The 14,459-nt window shown below is 39.8% G+C and overlaps 1 protein-coding gene across 1 annotated transcript; it reads left to right on the top strand.

Moving 5' to 3' along the window:
- Positions 1–915: 915 nt before the first annotated feature.
- LOC131444872 (ornithine decarboxylase 1-like) lies at positions 916–8,422 on the top strand. The gene is made up of 10 exons (XM_058615568.1): positions 916–971; positions 2,206–2,330; positions 3,188–3,361; positions 3,449–3,621; positions 5,508–5,724; positions 6,990–7,073; positions 7,191–7,353; positions 7,799–7,914; positions 8,029–8,243; positions 8,357–8,422. Exons 2-10 carry the CDS (start codon positions 2,226–2,228, stop codon positions 8,400–8,402), a joined length of 1,293 nt encoding a protein of 430 aa, XP_058471551.1. The 5' UTR covers positions 916–971; positions 2,206–2,225; the 3' UTR covers positions 8,403–8,422.
- The last annotated feature ends 6,037 nt before the right edge of the window (positions 8,423–14,459 follow it).

Below are 14,459 nucleotides of genomic sequence, written 5' to 3' on the forward strand. Positions count from 1 at the left end.
ACACGAAACCACTGCGCTATTGACTTTAGACCAGGTTTTTGTTGTTGTGCCTAACCACAACTTATTTTAAGACCAAAGGCGCACTCATGAACGCAAGTTCATTTGATACACAACATGAGCGCTGGGCGTGAAAATAACACCTGTGTCAATTGGAAACAAGCAATGACACGTGCTCTAAGACAGAGCCCCATATCAGACACTGAACAGACACAACTTTTTTGTTTCTTGCAAATATTTCACAATAAATGCCTCGTTGAAAAAAAATTCTAGGGATAGTTTATCATTTTCATCATGATATTCTACTAAATGAATCTTCTGTTTAATTGTTCATGATACTACGATCAAATCCAGTATGTACCAGGGGATGTTGCACACAATGTTGTTTACAATATTAGATAACGATCATTAACCCCAAGAACACAGAGTATTTAGGCTGCTTTTTTCCATTTCTATGTTTAAACATACAGAGGCCATAAGAATGTGCAATATAGAGTACGTCTTAAATCCTTTTTTTCAGAACATAGACAATCTGATTAAAAAAAATACATATATGTTTACCAACTATATAAACACAACAGAGCAAAAAGTACTCAAAATGTTTAAAATCGGGTTGAATTTGTGAAATTTGAAAATATGTCACAGTTCAAAGTTCACTTGGCTCATTTTTATGAACAAAAATAGAAAAAAATTATATTTTGTGACAATTATTGCTAGTTTGTATAAATACTAAAAATGTTATATAAACTGAATATAAGAAAATGGAACAAAAACAAAACATTTTTAAAGCCTGAATGTGACCCCCCCCAGGATGTCCATATTAGGAGTTGTGTATTATTACCAGCAATTTACCAAGGGTGTGCCTGTGCACTATAAGTGTTAGCAGTCCCTTACCGCCCATCTTTACCAACTCACACAGTCAGGACAGAGATCTTTCAGAGAGAACCCGAGGAGAGAAACGTCAACATTGAAAGGTTGGATATAATTTTATAATTGCCTGCATAACCTGCTGCTGACACAGCGGATAATAGTAAGGATTAATTGTAAAATGTTCTTGTTTTACCTGCAATAGGAAAAAATTATTTAATTTTTCATCATTCTGAGCTGACTTCATTTAGGTGGCACATATGGGCATGACTGCTCCCCATACCTGCAATTCAAAAGTGTAAGCGTTTCAGGTTAATTATCATTTTTAGTTTATTTGCTCCATATTACAAAGACATCATTAAAACTGAATCATTTTGTTTGTTTATGGACAAAACAAGAATTTGAAAACATAATTTCCAGGTTTGAGAAACACTGATCAATATTTTTCAACATTTTATGGACCAATCAATATCTCTATTAGTTGCAACCCTATAGTGTATAAAATGTGATATCTAGCAGTTAGCCTGCACATGCACGCTAGTATACATTTATTTACTTGCTTTGGGAAGAACTGTGGGTACATTTTTGGTGTCAGACATATCTGTCAAGAAGTCAACATTCAAATCATCCTGCTTTGACAGATTTAACGATTGGAGCAATCAATCAAATCCCACCTTTTACATAACCATACAGTCCTGATTAGAGATAAATATCAGGAATAACATGTGAAAGTGATGGATGTTCAGAGACATGTCTTAACAGTGACATTTAATGTGAGGCTGGTATACAGCCTCACATCCTGAATACAGACAGATGAAGGAGCTGCAAAGCGAGTGACAGACGGAGAGACGAGTGAGCCAGAGAAAAATAACGAAACATGAATGGACAGACTCATTCATGTTCATTCTTCCCTCTGGAAGCACAAAACCAAACATACCCACTCAAGTCTGAACTGAGGGCACAGAAAATAAGCAGTAAAATAAATTAAAAACAAATAAAGAGTGAAAACAAATAATACATATCTTCATTATTAGATATCTGTATAATTGTATAAAAGTGACAATAAATATTGTAAAATGTTTTTGAATTGTTCTTTCTACATTTGATCTGACAGTCAGTTGTTGATTACATGCAGACATTGATACAACTACTAGGCTACTTCAATATGTATCCCACTAATTCATAACGCAAGTTAGACATTATGAGGAAATGTATATAAATGATATAAATATATATATATATATATATATATATATAGAAAGAATCCTGTTTTTTTTGTTGTCTGTCAAATAAATGGTGTATTGATTGTAATCACAGTTTGTCTCAATCTCTTTCTTCCAGTTTTCCAGTGAGTAACCAACATGATGAACACTGCCACTCCCACTGAAAATGAATTTACTCTCCTGGAGGAAGGATTCTCTGCCCAGGATATGGTTAGCAAGAGGATCAATGAATCATCTATAACGGTAATGGAGACTTATGGCACTTTTCCATGATACAGTTATAGCACTACTTGGCTCGGATCGGTCTAATATTCTGCATAAAATGAAAAAACTTTTTCCCCCAAATAAATGTAGTACAGAACAGGAGATAAATGAAATGTAGAGTTTTACCATTCACACCCATTTTGAAACAAGGCAGCTATGTGCAGCACATTTCCTATAACTCATCTTTCAAAATTGGCAGCATGCTATCAGGAGCAATGTGGGGTTAAGTGTCTCTCCTAGGGACACATTGGCATGAAGAAGTAGAGCTGGCAATTGAACGCACAACCTTTAAGTTGAAGGACGGCTCACTCTTGACTCGGCTCGTTCTTGAGACGTGATGCCTTAAACTATCACTACATGAACATAACATATTGCTTTGCTCAAACTTAAAATTGTGTAAACTTCCTGCAATACAGGTAGTGGTAAAACTTATTCCATATATGATGGCAAGGGATTTACATTCTATCTGCTCATAATTCTGTTCAGCTTTACTCAGAGTCCTTGAAGCAAACACTACAGACCTCTCTTCATAACCCATTCATAAAAATGCAAGAACTGCATCACATGCCAGTCTGATGGGAAGCTCTGGGACATAATGAGTCAAAAACATGAGGGATAAAATATATAAAATATTTTTTTGACATTTCTTTTGCCTCCATGTGGAGCTCTCTGTTCTTCTTTGTGAATCTCTTGCTGGTTTTGTTTATGAGACCAAAATATTTCGGCTATAAGAATCGGTTTTGGGAACAGCGGTCATACCTGTGGAGCTAAATGTTTTATTCTCTCAAAGAGACTATTGTTGACTGCTTTTGTCTCTTTCATTTTCTACATTGCAGGATGACAGGGATGCCTTCTATGTCTGTGACTTGGGAGATTTGCTGAAGCAACAACTACAATGGGTGAGGGCCCTGCCTCGTGTCACTCCTTACTACGCTGTCAAATGTAACGACACTCGGGAAGTGGTTAAGACACTGGCGTCTCTGGGAACTGGCTTTGACTGTGCAAGCAAGGTGCATTTTTGTGAGATATTCAAAGTTGACATGGTATTGGAAACTTGTGCTTGTTGTATTTCTAACTATTTTGTTCCCTCTCTGTAGTCAGAGATTCAGCTGGTTCAGTCTCTGGGAGTAGAACCAAGCAGAATCATCTACGCCAACCCCTGCAAGCAAGTTTCTCACATCAAGTATGCTTCAGCAAATGGGGTCCAGGTGATGACCTTTGATAGTGAGGAGGAACTTATCAAAGTGGCCCGTTGTTATGACAATGCCAAGTAAGACACTTCATCACCCATGATACTATAAAAAGATTACTGTGAAATCTACATTACCTTACTGGCAGTAACTGACAAGTAGGTTGTTGTAATTTCACAGTATGCTTACTGTAATCTAAATTACAGTAACCATTAGTTATTAAGGTCCTATAGTATAAGTACTGTATTTGCTCTCACAGTAATAGGGTGCTGTATTTTCCATCACAGTACTGTTACATGATTAAACCATTTTGGTAAAAAAAACAAACAGCAAGTTTGAACAGTGTCAGTTTGAAAACACATACGCAATCCAAAGAAAATAATAAACAACAGCACTTGAATCTTTTTTATGCATATAACATTTGTTAATGTAGTACTGCTCAGACTGAAAGACTTAAATCTCCAAAAAAAACAAAAAACAGGAAGCCATAAGCTTGAGTTCAAACAATTCTTCTGACCTCCTGTTGAGCTCTGCAAACTCAGTAGTATGTAATAAAACATTTGTAATAAAAATAAGGCCCCTTTATACTCGGAGACTAAGACGATCGGAGCCTTTCGTCTCTGTATTGTGCGTTAATTTCGTCCGTCACTGTGCACATCACGGGATGAAACAAAGAAATGCCACCAGAATGTGTGAAGGCAGGATAGAGTCAATAGTCCAATCAGTCAGGAAAACGACAAAGAAAATTGATGCAGTTTAGACAAATGTCTCTGTGAGATGGTGCGGGGTTCAGATCGACGTAATTCTGCACCATCTCACAAAAATTATTATTATTCGGATCAAGCACAATAAAATTACTTCTTCAAATGGTTGCCATGTTAGTTTCCCTCTAGAGGAAATATTGCATAACGTCCATACTGGGATGAAAAAAGCAGCCCTGGCATTATTGGGCAAGGCTGCCCACTGCCATTGGTCAGACAGACACCAGACACCTGCAGACAGTACAGTTAAATATGTGCATGTGCTACCAAGTTCCCCAATATGATAAGCTGAGTAGAACATGCTGTGGAAAAGAGCACTTAATGCAAGAGGACCAATGTATTCGCTTTTGGCTCTTCTATACAGTTCTAGCACTACTCTACTTGGTTTGGTATCAGACACACTGTTCTCCATCACTATATCAGAACCTCAACATGTGCTGGGTCGTCATAGCATAGCTGCACAAAACTACTGTGACATCATTTTAAAATTTGGCACAAACACACAAACTAGTGACGAGAAAAGCAGCTGTTTTCAGTGAATCATTAGAATCAGTTAATTAAGAAGATTTGTTCACCGAATCGTTTAGTAGTTCCTGAATCACCGGCAGGAACTAACAGGTTGTGATTCAACTCACGATCAGCAGCTTTTGGATTTAAGGAAGTCTTTTTAACTGTTTTTTTTAACTACATTTTTTAACTAAAGGTTGCGCATTGTTTGGTTTGATTTTTGTGTTGGACGTTGCGCTCATGACTCTTCCACTGACAACACCCTCTGACCAATCCGTGGCTAGCAGTCTGTTGACGTCACATTTTAGTATGGCCCAGAGGCTGCCGTTTGCTGACCACTGATTTGTATGAACAAATGTATGAAAACAATTACATCGAAATAAAACCATACTGGTAATATCCAAACACTTGTTTAATCAGCAGTTACTGTGTGGAGCTGGTTCAGGTATTTCATGATACTCCTGAATTTCACTTCATATGGATTTAAGAAGGCTACCCAAATACTGAAGTAGTTGAATGATACTTAATATCACTGGAAAAATAAAATATATAGTCAACATGAACCTTTGTATGGGGTTAGATATATATTTGTAGTTAGTTAATTGTATGTCATTTATCAGTTGAAGTGTCATCTGAATACCTGTTGACATGAAACCTGTTGATTACTAATACAGTCAACATTTCTGTCCTGTGCACAGGCTGGTGCTACGAATCACAGCTGATGACTCAAAGGCAGAGGTTAGTCTCAGTATGAAGTTTGGGGCCCATCTCAAATCCTGTCGAGGTCTTCTGGAGCGAGCTAAAGAGCTGAAGCTGGATGTGATTGGTGTCAGCTTCCATGTTGGCAGTGGCTGCAGGGATGCTATGGCATACGTAAAGGCAATCACAGATGCTCACTTTGTTTTTCTTATGGCGGTAAGACATATATATTTGTGAAAAATAAATGTAATAATGTTCCCTTATTTGTCACATTAAAATGTTTCAGATCACGCAAACAATTTTAAACGTAGGCAAAAATAACGCACGTAAACACAAAGTTAACACCTTATTCTACATAATCTTATTCTACCTCTTTTACGACATGAATTAAGATTTTTTAAGGTTAAGATTAAGGTGTTAATACATGCTTAATAATTACTAATAAAGGTCTGGTATGCTACTTACATGCATGTTAGTAAGCACCTAGTTAATGGTGAATATGTGTTCCCTAATCTAAAGTGTTATCCAAAGTTTGCCTTTTAAATTGTTGTTCTCCTCATCTTTGCCACCATCTTCTACTTATCGGGGTCTGGGTCATGGGGGCAGCAGCCTTAGCAAAGAAGCCCACACGTCCCTCTTCCTAGCCACATCGTGTGTATGTTGCTTTACTCAGACACTGACACACACACAGATGAACGCTGAATGCTGCATGTGCAGAGTGACTAAGTCTTAGGTGTAGTGAAAAGAAATGCATAAACTATAAATGCTTGTCAAATCTTAAGATGGACACATACATCAGCCCCCAATGACAACTTTTTAATTCCACCTCTGTTTTACAGCACCTGACAATTTTACATTTTGTTTGACTGGATCCAGGCGACTTTCTAGATCTGTGTAGAACTTTACCATCTTCTGTTCGATGTTGTTGCTATAACACATCTGAAATTGTTAAATGGGACTGAACCATGATATATTTAAATTGCTGTCAAATCTGTAATCTGAATCAGATCCAGATGAAATTTATTCTGATGGGCGTGTCTGATCCTGCATACATGCACCAAAATGTGTTCAAATATGGAATGGAATGAAACATACTGCACGTAGGTGATTACGTACCCATCACAAAATATCCGCATTGATCCGTCAAACATTGATTGGTTCTGTTGCCATGGGATTTTACTTTTACAAGTTTTGCATGAAATTTGTTTTCTGTTAAACATTGCCATTCCTGAATCCAAAATATCCACATATTCCGAAGTTCTTTTCCACCACTTATACTCACGCTCATTCTGAAAAGAGTCCTATGCTCTGCTGCTTAAAATGAAATCAAATATTTTGAAACTTTATTATGATCTGAGACATGAAATTGTAGCAAATATACAAAAAATGTATCAGGAAGGAAGCAAATACTTTTTCCCCTCAGAATTTCACAGTCTTTTTATGCAGCAAAGTAAACAAAGACTTCATCTTTTGATATCTAGGCTGAACTTGGGTTCAAAATGGATCTCTTGGACATTGGTGGTGGATTCCCTGGTACAGATGATGTTAAAGTCAAATTTGAAGAGGTAAAATTACCTTTAAAATATTTTGCATACTGAATACATTTTTGTATCTATACATTGAGGCTTTACTGCCTTATGTTACTAGCTAATTTATAAATTGACACTTTTTATTCTCTCTAGCTCACAGCTGCTATCAACCCTGCTCTGGACAAGTATTTCCCTGCTGACACTGGTGTTAAGATCATTGCTGAGCCAGGACGCTTTTATGTAACTTCTGCTTTCACACTGGTTGTCAACATCATTGCCAAGAAGGTCATCATGGACGAGGAGTCAGACTCTGATGGTAAAATAATCGTTTTATTTGTTACCAACATTTTTGCCTGTTCAAAATTGACATTTTGGTGATGTGACAAAGACATTTGTAAAATGTGACAAAAAAGGTCACACAAATACAGACCAATGGCTTCAGTGACTTGGAGGCATTTATAAAGTTTATGAGAACAAAAAGTGTAAAGTTACATAAATAAATATTTGTTGTCATTTCAGTCAACCTCTCAGGTATACCATGTAAATTTGCCAGCTGAAAGAATCGGCTGGATATCAACTGAAAACTTTGGCCAGAGCATGAAGTGAAAACATTGGATGGACTATAAATCTTGCTTAGTCTGGAACTTGGTTCCCAATCTCAACAACTGTTAAACATCACACTAATTTTTTAGTGTCGTCAACTAAAACAGTACATTTGTTTTTGCAGCAGTGAATTAAATTAAATTATGCTTTCTTCACAGATAAAGACAAAGTGATCAACAACAAGACTCGGATGTACTACATCAATGATGGAGTGTATGGATCTTTCTCATTTATACCCATGCACAATATCAAGGTTCTGCCAACACTGCATAAGGTAATCAAAAAGGAAGGAATAAAATGGTGACAAGTCAAATCATCACACATTTTGATCAATGAAAGGTGAAACAAATAACAATCAATCGCTTTCTCTCTCTTTTACTCTCCTCAGAAGCCAAAGCCAGATGAAACCATGTACCCATGTAGTATCTGGGGCCAAACCTGTGATGGTGCGGATCGCATTGTTGAGCAGTGTTTCCTGCCTGATCTGCAGGTGGGCGACTGGCTGGTCTTTAAAAACATGGGTGCCTACACCATAGCTGCCTCCTGCTTATTTAATGGATTCCAAAGACCTGACATTCACTACATGATGTCTCGTCCTGCCAGGTGAGTGATTTGGTCACTTTTCAAGCGCCTCAAGAGTAACCTCAAGAGTAACTTAGGCTAGATTTTACTTCTGTTTTGGGGAATCTAACTTTGATCTGCTTTGTCTTCTCCAGGCCTCTCGTGCCTGCCAACTCCTGTGGAGGAGTCTCACCTGTGTGAAAAGTCAGAGTTTGAACAGGTTATATATATATATATATATATATATATATATATATATATATATATATATATATATATATATATATATGTGTATATATATATATATATATATACACACATATATATATATATACACACACATACATATACACATATATACGTGTGTATATATATATATATATATATATGTATATGTATGTATATGTGTATATATATATATATATATACACACATATATATATATATATACACATATACACACACATACATATACACATATATACGTGTGTGTATATATATATATATATATACTGTACATAAAGAAGAAGATAGGAATCACATTGTGACGGAGTGACACGAAACTAATGGCACACGCACACTCGCTGGTAGAGCACAAAGACGCACACACTCCAACACACACACTCCCTGGTAGAGCGCAAAGACCCACACACTCCAGCACCACCCGCTGAGAGAGCGGCTGCGCGCACACACACACGCGCGCACACACACACACGCCACCACACACTCGCTGATAGAGCGCACAGACAGACGCATACACGTACATATTTGTAGACCGTCAAGGGTGCACACTTGCCGCTCCTACATAATCATTCTATTAACAATTAACTTGGTTCAAACTTACTTACCCCTCATCCTCAGTTTGCGTCTGCAGCATTCCAAACATTGTTCACATCAGTGGCGCACTTAAATGATGACGATGGCGGGACGCTTAGAGTGACGTCACTATTGTTTGTAGTTCTATTAATTTTGTTTATTAAAGGTGGGGGCAATGTTTATTGTGGCACAGTTAATTTGGGGAAATATTTTGGCTTTATTTTCATCTGGGTTGTTTATTATAATAATCATGCTTGTGTTCATTTATTGTGTTTTTGGGATAATTGATGTTTGGATGGGAGGGGCAGAAGACCTATATAAAGAGTGGTCTACCTCCCACTCAGGCAGAGTATATTGTGTTACGAAAGGAGGTAACACCTATTTTTGCTCACCAGTAAATTCAATTATTTTGAATTACTTTTGGCAATAGCACTTTGGGACATTTCATGTTTTTCGCGATTTTCACCTGTAAATATTTTTGCACTATGCATCTTGGTTTGGACAAATAAACAGAGATACAATATCAGTCGACTATTGAATTGAATTGAAGGAGCAGCAAGGAGAAGTAGCCATGCAGGTAGCACTGAATGCGCCTCTTCTAACCCAGAAGGCGGCACAGGTTCTGGTTCAGGCTCTTGTCATCTCACTCCCTCCTGGCTGGTCTCCCTGCCTGTGCCATACGACCTCTGCAACTCATCCAGAATGCAGCAGCTCGACTGGTCTTCAACTTACCAAAATTCTCCCACACTACACCGCTCCTCCGCTCCCTTTACTGGCTTCCTGTAGCTGCTCGCATCCGCTTCAAGACTCTAGTGCTTGCGTTCCATGCTACAAACGGATCTGGTCCAGCCTACATCCAGGACATGATCAAAACCTACACCCCAGCCCGCCCACTCCGCTCTGCATCGGCAAACCGGCTTGCTCCCCCCTCACTGAGAGGATCGCAGAGGCATTCGCAAAACTCGAGACTGTTCACTGTCCTATCTCCCCATCAACATCCGGACAGCGGAAAGCCTCCACATCTTCCGCCGCCGACTAAAAACAAATTTCTTTCGACTCTACCTTGACTAAGACGACGGCGACAAAAAAAACAACGTATACATCGCACTTATGAATAGCACTTCATAGTAAGCTCTTACTTACTTCTAGCTCTTATTTGTACCCAAATGTTTGAATGCACTTATTGTAAGTCGCTTTGGATAAAAGTGTCTGCTAAATGACATGTAATGTAATGTAATGAATGTTTGGATTTAAAAATCTGTTGAATAATACAAACAAAGATCAAAGATCACGCATCGCCTGCTTCTTAAAAGCAAGACAACACATGGTGTCAGAAGTGACCCTGAGCAGCTACAGATGAAAGATTTACCACGGGGGAGCCACGGAAAAAAAAAGAAAAGAGAAGAATTCTGTAGTCGCAAGAGTGAAACGTGCTGGCAAAGCAATATGCTACCACATTTTGCTACAGTGTGTGATGGCTACGGATGGCAGTGGAAGTGAGTGGGGGACGAGGGACAGATCGAACAAGAGGATCTTGTGCCTGAATTCGAGGACAACGAGCAACAGGACAGTGGACGTCCTGGTATCCCAACGAGCAGTCATGGATAAGTCTGCCCACCAATGCAATTGACAGGTAATCTTGCTTATTACTGGAAGCGTTTTAAGCAAAGATTTAATATATATCTAGCAGCAAGTGGGGCAGGGGCTGATAATGAAAAACTGAAAGCTTACATCCTTTTGCATTATTGTTATCGGAGAAGATGCTTTGGACATATATAATAGCTTTCGGCTGGATGAAGCTAATCTGACTTTGGCCGAGCTATTGACAAAGATTGAAGAGTACTTTGTGCCTAGTCAGAACGTGACCCTTGAGCAGTACAAGTTTTTCACCCATGACCAAAAGCAAGGAGTACCTTTTGATCAGTACTTAGCAGAGCTTCACACACTAAGCAAACATGTGAATTTGGCATTAGTGAGAGACAGGATCGTTTGTGGCACAGTGGATATTGCACTCAGAGAAAGACTGCTCAGAGAGACTGGACTAAGCCAAAATCATGTCCTGCATTTGGAAAATCCTGTAACAACTGTGGAAAGAGCAATCACTATGCTAAATGTTGCAAAGCAGCTTCAAAACAGAAAGTTCACACAGTTGATGAGGAAGATGAGGATGATGAGGAGTTCACTGTGGACATGGTGCAGGCTTGAACTGAAAAAGAGGAATGGAATGTGCCAATCGCGATGAATGAGACAATAATACCATTCAAGTTAGATACAGGTGCCCACGTAAACCTGCTGTCTTTGGAAGACTAAAAAACAATCAAAATCATCCTGTAAAAACGAAAGTGACAGGATACACTGGAGAACACGTTCCTGTTAAAGGCGGATGCATCGTAACCTTCAAACACAAAGGTCGGCAGATAAGAGCACAGCTACTGATCGTGAATATGAGCGTACAAACAATCCTGGGACTCAGTGCATGTATTAAGCTCAATCTGGTCAAAAGAGTGTTTGTAATGACGTCACCAGATACTGCAAATGATCATGACTCACTCATGGAAGAGCATAAGGACTGTTTCGAAGGACTTAGATGTCTATCTGGAAAACACAAAATATGTGTGGATAAAAGTGTATCTCCTGTTGTGCATCGCTGCAGGAAGATCCCGTTTGCACTGTGGGAAAAAAACTGAAAGATGAACAAGCGCATGGAAAGATTAGAGGTCATCAAGGAAATAGATGAGGCCACTGAATGGGTCAGCTCACTGGTTATCAGGCAAAAGAAAACAGGTGCTCTGAGAATGTGCTTGGACCCAAGGGACAAGTAAAGCAATCAAAAGAGAACATTTTAAGTTACCAACCAGAGAAGAAATCAGAGCACAGTTTTGCTGGAGCTAAATGGTTCAGTAAACTAGACACTTCATCCGGTATCTGGCAGCTGAGGCTAGATGAGAAAAGTTTGAGGCTATGCACATTCAACATGCCGGAGGCAGGTACGGGTTTTTTCGTCTGCCGTATGGTATCTTGTCAGCGCCTGAAGTCTACCATAAGACTATTGCCCTGATTTTCGAGCACATACCAGGAGTAGAGACAATGATGAATGACATCATAGTCTGGGGGTCTACTCGAGAAGAACACGATGAAAGACTGAGAAAAGTGCTAGACAAGACAGGGGAAGTGAATCTGAAACTTAACAGAGATAAATGTGAGTTCGGAAGGAAAACACTTACCTTTGTGGGAGATGTTGTCAGTGAAGAGGGGGTGAAGCCAGACCTGAGAAAAACGTAAAAATGGAAAGACCAAACAACATAGATGAGATCAGACGGTTCCTAGGGATGGTCACCTATCTCGCCAAGTTTGTCCACAACTGTCAACACAGTCAGCACCTCTCAGCAGTCTTCTTGAACAAAAGAATGAATTGATCTGGTCCCATGAGCAGGAACAATGTTTTCTGAAATTGAAAGAGACTCTTACACAGGAGCCCGTGTTAAAGTTCTACGACCCAGAGAAGAGTACCAGGATCTCAGCAGATCGCCTGTTCATCAAGAACATTCAAGAGGCTCTCCATGTCTTGTCCTAAGGCCCCTTTCCTGGCACGATACAGTTTGAGTAGTCGAGGACAATAGGTGTCTAGGGCTGCTCTAAATGTCCCCAACAGGTCCTTGGTAGTTACATGGTAGAACTGGCTGCAAATCTGTAGAGCATGAAAGAAACAAACAAAAACAAAAAACGCACACAAAAAAACAGCACACACATAAATGCAACCAAACCAATTTACCTAGATTTTCTCTTAAATGTTAAGTAGTCAGTTTCTGAGTGCCTTTATTGGCAAGGATGCTCCTGGCAAGGAGACAATAATCTCCACAATCACTTTGAGGTCCATTAATATTTGCCATGAGGGCTCCTTTTCTGTGTGTATTCAGTTGGTGCAATCACTGGGAAGTGCTCGTTAAAATAGATATTCCTCCTGTAATTAGTGGAGAGAGCACCCTTTGCTTCAGTGCTTACAATAAGTGGATTTTTTTTTACAATTGCATCATTAATTTCATTAACAACACTACTATCATCTACTTGAATGGCATGTCTAGTTAGCACCTCTTTGATTATTTGTAGAGACTGACATTTAGTGAAATGGAGGTTGTCGTTCAATTCCTCAACAATTATCTGTAAAGCACTTTTTGAAACATGTAATACAGTTTGCATATGCAGAAAAAGTGATGCAATTTTATGTTCTATAGTGTCAGTGTCTATATACTCTTCCATAGCCCTGTCATTTGAATCCTCATCACTTTGTGATGTCTCACTTTCAACACAGATATCTGACGTCTGGTTCACATTTTCAGGTTCAATGGCCCATTCTACATTTTCTCTATCACAAGTTCTAATGTCCTGTTTATGTCTGTGTTTTCTGCTTCTGTGAGAAGCAGATGGCGGATGTGTGACCATCCACCATCTTGGTCACACATTTGACCAAGATGGTGGATGCTGGCGCACCCTGGCTGCCGCTGCCGCTCCGTCTTGGACAACAGTCTACGTTAAAAAAATTTGTTGTCTCCTGATCTACGCCTCACCACAACAGATTGCCTGGTTCGGCAGTCCTCTGAAGTTGGAGAGCAAACAAATTTACTGCTATCTATCTGATTCGTACCTGTGAATTCCCCCACCGTCCTGCCAGCTCTTGCTAGCTCTATGACTCCCGGGACTTCGGCGTAGCCTCGTTGCCCTGCCACCGGGGGGGCCTTTCCTGTGGTCTTTCCCTCCCATCTCCTCTGCCAGCTCGAGCCCACCTGCCCATCCTGCCAGGATCTTTCCGACCCGGTGAGATCGGCTTTACTGGGCTCCGCTGGCCACCACCGTATCAGGCTGACAACCACTGTATCAGGCTGACAACCTCCTCTCCCTACCTTGACTGCCTGGCTACCTGGCTGGCAGCCCCTCTCCTCCTCTTCAGAATATTGGCTTTCTGCTGTGGTTTTGCTGTGGATTATTCCGTGGATACTCCTGGGGTACACGTCATCTCTTCATCTCTTCATCCACAGACACCCGGCTTCTGGGTACAAGCGAGCACAAAGCTAGCGCTCCACACCTGGATCATACCACCTCTCTACTCCACCGTCGACCTCCCCTCACTCAACAACCACATCCGTCCGTCTGCATTGACATCCTCCGAGAAACTGGACTACTTCACCGTCCTCCACACAGAGGCTCTGGTCGTACGTTCAATTACAACTTTTCAACCCCAAACTCTATTCCATCCATCTGGTCCTATTTGCGCACCGCAACTTCCTCAATACGTCATCACAACAAACGACACATGCTACACCTATCTAATCTCCGCCCCCTTCCTCAGTCCTCTCAACCCATCACAAAGTAACGTCACCTGAAACTGGCTCTGCACAACACCTGCTCACTCAACAATAAAAGCCTAATTTTAAATGAATTCATAAC

This window comes from Solea solea, chromosome 18 (assembly GCF_958295425.1).
Source record: "Solea solea chromosome 18, fSolSol10.1, whole genome shotgun sequence".
NCBI classification, from domain to species: domain Eukaryota; kingdom Metazoa; phylum Chordata; class Actinopteri; order Pleuronectiformes; family Soleidae; genus Solea; species Solea solea.

What these genes read in the sequence shown, in the direction of transcription:
- LOC131444872 (XM_058615568.1), top strand. Translation starts at nt 2,226, where the DNA reads ATGATGAACACTGCCACTCCCACTGAAAATGAATTTACTCTCCTGGAG. An exon ending in GCTTTGACTGTGCAAGCAAG is followed by an intron (nt 3,362 to 3,448) that starts GTGCATTTTTGT and finishes CCCTCTCTGTAG; the next exon opens with TCAGAGATTCAGCTGGTTCA. An exon ending in ATGATGTCTCGTCCTGCCAG is followed by an intron (nt 8,244 to 8,356) that starts GTGAGTGATTTG and finishes TGTCTTCTCCAG; the next exon opens with GCCTCTCGTGCCTGCCAACT.